This window comes from Lynx rufus, unplaced genomic scaffold (genome assembly GCF_022079265.1).
Source record: "Lynx rufus isolate CCGP_SWC_20201006 ecotype Redwood Valley unplaced genomic scaffold, mLynRuf1.p SCAF_8, whole genome shotgun sequence".
In the NCBI taxonomy this organism is placed as follows: Eukaryota; Metazoa; Chordata; class Mammalia; order Carnivora; family Felidae; genus Lynx; species Lynx rufus.
The window spans coordinates 15,588,507-15,597,315 of record NW_025814896.1 but is presented as its reverse complement, the minus strand read 5'-3'; the positions used below and the strand labels follow the sequence as shown (position 1 = coordinate 15,597,315).

The 8,809-nt window shown below is 48.6% G+C and overlaps 1 protein-coding gene across 1 annotated transcript; it reads left to right on the top strand.

Moving 5' to 3' along the window:
• Positions 1 to 4,227: 4,227 nt before the first annotated feature.
• LOC124502906 (antileukoproteinase-like) lies at positions 4,228 to 6,830 on the top strand. The gene is made up of 4 exons (XM_047067524.1): positions 4,228 to 4,322; positions 5,247 to 5,408; positions 5,667 to 5,816; positions 6,591 to 6,830. Exons 1-4 carry the CDS (start codon positions 4,238 to 4,240, stop codon positions 6,617 to 6,619), a joined length of 426 nt encoding a protein of 141 aa, XP_046923480.1. The 5' UTR covers positions 4,228 to 4,237; the 3' UTR covers positions 6,620 to 6,830.
• The last annotated feature ends 1,979 nt before the right edge of the window (positions 6,831 to 8,809 follow it).

The following is an 8,809-nucleotide window of genomic DNA, read 5'->3' as shown; positions in this document are numbered from 1 at the left end:
GTTGAGTTATTCTGGAAGCAGACCCTGGGGCAGTAATTTGAGGACAAGTAACTTATTTGGGAGGTGATCCAAGGAACACTATTCAGAGAATAGGTTTGTGAGACAGGGAAGAAGGAAGCCAAGAAGAGTGCAATACTGAGAAGATAGCTATTATGGGCAACTGGGGCTCAATACTATCAGAAAACTCTGGAAGGTGGTATAGAACCTGCCTTGGAATTTCCCATCCAGGGTAAAAAGATGGGGTATTTATCCTCCAGTTCCTGTCTGTCACTGGCTGAAGCATTTGGCTCCCCTGACTTGGGCTGAGAGACAACCTTCAGGCAGGATAGCCCAGGTACTTATATTAGATGCCACTAGAAGGTACCGGGATGGTGAATGCCTTGAAATTATGGACAGGGCACAGACAGGGTCAGCTATAAAACTTAATTGTAAACTATAGTCAAAAAACTTGAGCTGGAATCAAGATTTACTATGAAGCTACATGTCTTAATCTGCTCTGGCTGCTATAAGAAAATATCCTAAACTGGGTGGCTTAAGCAGCAGAAATTGATTTCTCACAGGTCTGAAGCCTGGGAAGTCCAAAATCAAGGCGCTGGCAGGTTTGGTGTCTGGTGAGAACCCTCGTCCCGGTTTGCAGATGGACACCTTCCTACTGTGTCTTCACATGACAGAGAGAGAGAGAGATCATCTCTCTCATATCTCTTCTTATAATAGCACTAATCCCACTCAGGAGGGTTTCACCCTCATGACCTAAACATCTCCCAAAGGCCTTACTTCCTGGTGCCACTACAATGGGGACCAAGGCTTCAACGCATGAATTTTGAGGAAACACAAACATTCAGTCCATAGCACTACAGCAACGCAGGCATTGTGGTACTGGCCAGAAGACAGGCCTGTGCGTCAATAGGGGGTGCAGAAAGAGATTTATGGAAATAGAGTCAATTGTTAACAAAAGTACAAAGAGAATTCACTGGAGGAAAAAAAATGGTTTTTTTCAGTGAACGATGCCAGAACTGAACATCCATATATATATGGACATAATCGCAAAAATTACAACTATAAAACTTTGAAAAGAAAGCATACGGAGAAAATCTTTGTGGCTTTGGGCTATACAAAGATTTCTCAGGTGCAACAGCAAAATCATAATGAAGAAAAAATGATAAGTGGTATCTCATCAAAATTAAAAACTTCTGGGGGCGCCTGGGGGGCTCAGTTGGTTAAGCGTCCAACTTTGGCTCAAGTCATGATCTTACGGCTCGTGAGTTCAGGCCTTGCGTGGGGCTCTGTGCTGACAGCTCAGAGCCTGGAGCCTGCTTCGGATTCTGTGTCTCCCTCTCTCTCTCTCTCTCTCTGCCCCTCTGCCCCTTGCTCTCTCTCTCTCTCTCTCAAAAATAAATAAAAACATTAAAAATTTAACAAAAATTTTAAAAACTTCTGATCTTTGAAAACCATTGTTAAGAAAATAAAGACGGGCCGCCAATTGGGGAAAACTACCAGCAAAATGCATATCTGATAAAGTGTTTGTATACAGAATATATACAAAGACTTCAGAATTCAGTAATAAGAAAACAACCCAATAAAAATGGGTAAAAGATTTGAACAGACACTTCACCAAAGAATACATACAGATAGGAGATCAGCACACGAAAATCATCACTTTGCGATTAGTCTTTAGGGAAATGTAAAGTAAAAGCTCGATGAAATCTATTACCTATTTATTAGGATGGCCCAAAGCAAGCAGACAAACAAAAACAAAACCCCCCAAAAAACAACAAAAAAACACCAAAAACCAAAACAACAACAACAACAGAAAGCAAGCAAACAAACAAAACCACACACACACCATCAATACCAAGTGCTGTCAGTGATGCGAAGCGATGACAGCTCTGGTGGGAATCCACTGCTGGTGGAAATGCAAAATGGTGCAGCCACTCCGGAGATGGCCATTTAGTATAAAGTTAACATACATTTCTTTGCTACCTATCAGTCTGCTTCTAGATATTACCCAAGAGAAATGGAAGTCACATGAACACAAAAACCTGTCCATGAATACTGACAACAGTTTTGTTCTCATCATACCAAAAACTAGGAGTAATCCAAAATTCCTTGCACTGGGGAATGCCTAAGCTGGGACATTTCCATCCAATGGGAATACTGCTAAGCCTTGCAAAGGAACAAACTCCTGGGACCATAGACATTCTGCTAAGTGAAAGAAGGCAGACTCAACAGGTTACATCCTGTTTGATTCCATTCATATGACACCCTCCAAAAGGCAAGATGATAGGGACAGAAAACACACCAATTGTTGCCAAGAGCTGAAGGTGGAGCACAGGATCGACTCCAAAGGGTGCCTGAGAATTTTGAAGGGGGATGGAACTCTTCTCTCTCTTGGTTGTGATGGTGGTTATGTGGCTTCGCACCTTTGTCAAGATTCAGAACCGCACACTAAACTGGTTGAGTTTTGGGGCAACTGGGTGGCTCAGTTGGTTAAGCATCCGACTTCAGCTCAGGTCATGATCTCACAGTCCGTGAGTTTGAGCCCCGCATCGAGCTCTGTGCTGACAGCTCAGAGCCTGGAGCCTGTTTCGGATTCTGTGTCTCCCTCTCTCTCTGCCCCTCCCCTGTTCATGCTCTGTCTCTCTCTGTCTCAAAAATAAATAAACGTTAAAAAAATTTTTTTAAAAAAAAAGAAAATGAGACTTTGGGGGTGCCGGTGGCTCAGTTGTTTAATCATCGCGGTTCGTGAGTTCCAGCCCTGCATCCGGCTCTCAGCTGGAGAGCCCAGAGCCTGCTTCGGATTCTGCGTCTCCCTCTCTCTCTGCCCCTCCCCTGCTCATGCTCTGTCTCTCTCTCCCTCTCTAAAAACTAAATTTTAAAACATGAGCATTAAAAAAAAAGAAAAAAAGAAAATAAGATTTCATCCCCGCCTTTGCCCCCTCCGCCTCTAACGCACAGGCTCACCCTTCCCTCCCCTCCCTCCCGGGAGGGTCCTGTGACAATTTGATGAGATCAGCACTACTGTTTACATTACTATGCCTGTGTGAACACCAGCCACAGCTGAGCTAGGAGCAAACCACCTACTTCTCCTTTCTGGCGCAACTTTGTATTTTCTTTGACATGAAAAATTGTCAGGGGGTGTGTTTGCTTGGTTTTCCAGCACATACCGCTTTTCAACTGCACGCTCTTCACTGGTTGCCGAAATCTTCTCCGCATGAGCTCATATGCATCAGGTGTGTTATTAATTTCACCTTCCAGAAGGTGAATTTCCTGGAGCCCTCCGACCCTTTCCAGTCTGGCCTGGCTATCCCATGCATTTTTTTTTTCTTGGTTACGCCATAATGGGCTTCCTTTTGATATTTAGAAATGTTCCACATGAACTTCTTGCCACGTAGCCAATGCTCAGTAAAATGAGAACCTTCGTGTAATTATGAAAGCACGGTGGGGGTAATTTGGGATGTGGGGAAACTTTCTGAGCATGTTAAACGACGTTCCTTGCTTACCCGGCTGTTCAGTTGACAGCTGGGAAGAGTTCTATGGGCTCATCTCAGGGCCAAGTAGCTCAAAATGGGTGTATTCCCATGCACTTCGCCTCCACCCAGTGCTCGGGGCAACGTGTTCCCTCTCCTCCAGCCTCTTCCACCCCCTTTGTCTCCAGTCCTGCTCAGTGACCCAGTTGGGTATTATTACCCCATCTCTTAGATGGGAAGACTGAGGCCTGAAGTGGTTTGGGTTGTTGTCCTCTCTTCACCATCCTACAGGGGCTCTTTGAGAAACCCCGGTGGGACTGGCCGAGTGCCTGGAACTGCATGTGTTACGTGAAAACAAGTCTGGAGCGAGCAGGCGAATCTGTCCCCTGATGTCTGGGAAAGGGAGTGACCCCGGTAATCCAGGAGTGTGGGACAGTCAAGGCAAGTAGAGAGGCTCCTTTGTAATGTCCTTCTGTTCCACCCTGTGCTCTCCCCTCGTGGCCCCTCCCCCACTCCACTCCAAAGGCCAAAGGCAGGTGGTTCCAGAAGTTTCCTGACCAGCCTGGTGACAACCCACCCTCCCTGTTCTACACATGTCCCTTCTGGGGGATAGAGTCATCAATACAGTGGAGTTCCTGTTTTCCCCTAAATTTCCTGCTTACAAAGAGCAGCTGGGAGGGCCCAGGGCAGTTCTGGAAGGACCACACCCTCAGGCGGAGGTACAAAGGGAGAGGCTGACTCTGGCCACCACTGCCCCATCTGCCGTCACTATGAAACCCAGCAGCCTCATCACCTTCACGGTGCTCCTTGCCCTTGAAATCCTCACGCCCTGGACTGCAGAAGGTACTAGCACAGGTGAGTTGGAGTCTCTCAGGCCGTATCCAGGTGCCAGGGTCAGTGACGGCTCCGCATGGCAGTAACCTCTTCCTGCTAACCCAGGGACTGACCCTGTAGCCACCTTTCCAGTGGTCCGGCCCATGGCCCCTAATTTCTTTAAAAGAATTTTTTTTTTACACTTATTTATTTTTGAGAGACAGCGTGAGACAGAGCACAAGCCGGGGAGGGACAGAGAGAGAAGGAGACACAGAATCCGAAGCAGGCTCCAGGCTCCCAGCAAGCTGTCAGCACAGAGCCCGATGCGGGGCTCGAACCCACAAACTGTGAGATCGTGACCTGAGCCGACGTCGGTCACTTAACCAACTGAGCCACCCAGGCGCCCCTCCTGGCCCCTAATTTCACGTGTCTCTCTGAAGACTTCAGCTAAGAGTTTCTGAGCGTCCAGAAACCCACCTTCTGCCAGATGGACCGGTTGACTCCAGCCCCCGTATTGCTTGCTTTTCTTGCTCTACAGTTTCTTCTTTACCGTTTGGTCTTTTTCTCCGTCACATCATTTCAGTCTCTGTCTGGTCACTCTTCCAAAATGTTCTTTTTTTTCTCTTACTGTTTCTTTTTTCAAGGTCGCTCTCTTTCTCTATTTTCTTGTCAACCGATCTGCAATCTTCCCTTCGGGCTCTGACGAGTCGCCTCTCCTGCTATGGCAGTCCCTCTCTGCCTCCCTCCCAGTCAATCCCTGGCTGGGAGCACCTGACCATGAGCTCTATCCGGCTGCGTGCCGGAGGTGGCTCATAGTGGCTCGCAACAGCTGAAGGCTACACTTTCAAGACTTTTGTGAGCCAGTCCACGTTGCATTGGTAGCTGGGAATCAGCCATGGTGGCAGTCCAGGATGGTGGTCATGACTCAGAATCATCTCCTTCTTCCTCCTTTGTTCTTGCCCGTAGAAAAAGTTAAGAGTGGAGCCTGCCCCTTCAGACCTCATGGCCTATGCCTTGTGTACGAGCCCAACGAATGCCTGAATGACTGGGAGTGTCCAAAGGATCAGAAATGCTGTCCCAGCATTTGCAGCAACAAATGCCTGGATCCTGTAGACCCATCGGAGCAAGGTGAGGAAACAGAGATCTGGAAGAGAGGACCAGAGAGATTTTAACTTGAGGACACACATCTTGGAGAAGTTGCGGGTGGCGGGGGGGCAGCCGGCCAGCCCCTCAGCCACTCATTCAGCTAATGAGTCACTCTGTCAGACACTTGCAGCACTGGTTGGGGCCCTCTTGGCGGAAAGGGGGCTCCTTCGGGACACTCATGGGCCTCAGTTTGGGTGCTGAAGTAGAGAGGAAGTGATTGGCATGCCTTGTTCTCACCAGTTAAGGTCAATCCTGGGAGGTGTCCACTGGTCATCGGCGAGTGTAAGGAGCCCGACCCCCTAGACACCTGCCTGAATGACGGTGACTGCCTGACCGGTCTGAAGTGCTGCAAGGGGCCATGTGGGAATTCATGTGTTGAGCCACTGAAAGGTAAGGTCTGGCACACACCCATATTCCCTAGCCGACGACAGGTCTCAACTCCCTGGTGCTCTTCTATGTGAAGGAGGATGCTTGGCCTCTCCCTGTGTATCCTCCCCACCCACCACGCAGACCCACTGCCCTTCGACACCATTCACCCCCAGTTTTCTAAACAAGCAGTCCCCAGGGTCACCCATGACTGGCAGTTCTGGGTCCTGGGAGGGAAGGATTCCTGGAATGAGCCAGGCGAAAGGAGCCATGATACCAAAGGCAAGAAGTTGATCTTTTCCTATCACCTCTGCCTCTGGCTGACTATGTGACGGTGAGCAATGCCTGTATCTTTCTTAGCTCCAGTGTCCCCATCTGTAAAGTGGATACAAGTATGTCCACTGAGATACTAAATGTAAAAGTGTCTCTTAAAACTTGAAGTGCTGTGTGCTTTGAGAGAGCGTTGCCATGGTTGTGGCCTCACTAGGGCTAGGTCACCTGGAACCATAAGAAAGCCCAGTGTGATGCCCAGGTATAGAGGCCATTCCTGAATTATCTGGCCCAATGCCCTGATTTTACTAGAATGAAGATGGAAGCGGAGAGTCAACGGACAACATGGATTCGTTCTTGATTCCTAGATCAAAGACCACTGCTGTTTTGACCATTCCAGCACCGTGTTCTCTCTCTTATCCCAAGGGACATAGGGCCCTCTGAAAGGAGGACCTTCTGGGTGGGAGGAACACGAGGATCACTGGGATTGTTCCTGTGCTGAGGTTCTGTTTTATTTTCTTTCCACAGATACGTTCTCACCACTTCAACAAGATTAGTACTTCCTGGTACGTGTGGTTGGAGGATTCCTTTTCTCCCCAAACCAAGGAAAGAGGAAAGTGCCTTGATGAATGTGTGGCTTTGTGACAAACACCTCCAGGGGCCTAAGGTCGGGCTTGGTCTATCTGCGTGTGCCCAGCAGCCAACGTGAGGCTTGGCACACAAGAGGGAAATGTCTACTGGTTCTTGAAAAAATAAATACACCGTTTTCTCTGCATCTCTGTCTTCCTTAACTCATTGCGTCTGGTCTAGGGGATGAGGGGTGAGGTGAAGAAAGACAGATCTGCGTGTGTGTGGTTTTATCCCCCAAGCTAGGAAATGGAAAAGAAGAGAGCATTTCAGAGCCAAGCAGATATGGCTTTAAATCCTGCATCTGGGAGTGCCTGGGTGACTCAGTCAGTTGGGCGTCTGACTCTTGATTTAGGCTCAGGTCATGATCAAGTCCCTTGTTGGGCTCCGCATTGAGCATGGAGCCTGCTTGGGATTCCGTCTCCCTGTCTCCTTCTTCCCCTCTCCCCACGCCCTCTCTTTCTCAAATAAAATTTAAAAAGAAAAATAAAAAAGAAATCCTGCATCTGTACATTACGGGCTCTGCAATTCGAGGCAAATCTGTGGGACTTGGTCCCACTGAGTCTCAGTTTTGTCATCTGTAACATGGGGAGGATAATAGCAGTGTGAATTCCATAAAATTACAAGGATGGGAGGTACAACACGTGAAATGAGTAACCCATTGACTGTCCCCTAATGACAGGAAATGGTGAAAAGCTGCTCGCTAATGGTGAGGTTCCCGGCACCTCAGCGGCACCCCAGCCCACTCCCCCCAGCTGCAGACCTTCTGCAGCCAGGCCTAAAGCCATCAGGCAGAGACTGAGAGGATCCTTCTCTGGAAAAGCTGAACTACGCCAGAGCAAAGATCCTGCAGCCACAGAGAGACGGCACTCAAGATAACTAACCTTAGCGATCGCCAGTACCCACGGTGCCCACTTTTCCCCGGGCACACGGCTAGGCTGACGTTTTCACCTCCCTTTTCAATTGAGTGTAGCTCGTGACTGAGCTCTGGTCAGTGAAAAGAGAGTGGGAGTGATGTGTTCCAGTTCTGGACCTGCCCCATAAAACTCTCTCACCGTCTGCTGGCGTCATGGAGAGGACGTCAAGGACCTGGAGGACGGAGTCTGGGATTCCTAATTTCTGTGTGGATCATGGCCTGTCCTCCCCACTTGCTTGGGACTACTACATGAGCAAGAAATAAATTTGTGCTGGGTTAAGGCACTGAGATCTGGAATTTGTGTGTTACGTGAATCGTACGGTTCCTGACTGCTGTTTGGAGTCTGTTTTCAGCCCCCTGGGTGGCCTTGCTTCATGTCCTGCCTTTGAGTTCTTTGTAATGCTTCATTTCATCATGGATGCCCTATGAAAGGGCCTCTAGTGCATCTCTGGGTGGGGTTGGGGGTGGGAAAGAAGAGAGAAGAACCTGAAACCTCAGTTTTGCTCTCTCTGGCCAGGTTGTCAACTGCAGGTGAGAACCTTCCCTGATGCAACATTATGTGCGACAGATCATGAGCGGGGTTAGACAGTTTCACCAGGTATCTCCATCTGTAGCCATGCTGAGCTGCTGGAGGAGAGGCAGGTGTTCACCCTCTGCTCTCTTAGACCACACAGTGCCTTCCCCGGCTCCTGCTCTGGGGCCAGGCCTTCTGGGGCATCCCTGTGGATGGGCCCTAGAACTCTGGAGGACTCCCCAAGTGTTCCTTCCTTCCCAGCTCTTTTTCAAAGCCTTTTCCTTTTTTATGAAGTTCCCTCCTCTGTGCTACTATATCTCCTTTTCCTGGAGTATGGCATCCCTCACGACAGGAATACCATGCATCGACACGTGAACCACCCCCTCCAGTCCACTAAATAGCAAGTAACTTTCTCACCTATGCTTCTGGTGTTTGGTGGGGAGGCATGGGACTCAAATTTCAGTGTCTGTGGATTCTGTGTGGCCAGAGCAGTGATCGTCTAGAAGAGGGGAGGGAGCAAAAACAATCTTTTGGAGGTGAGTAAGGGGAAAAGGTTGCAATCTTTCATCCTGGCTCAAGGTCACTTGAGAGTGAGCAGCTTGTCTAAAATCCAACACCTAGACCACAAAATTAATCTGAATTTTGCCCCGAAAGTCTCTTGAGGTTTATATGAAGGAATCTGACCTTATG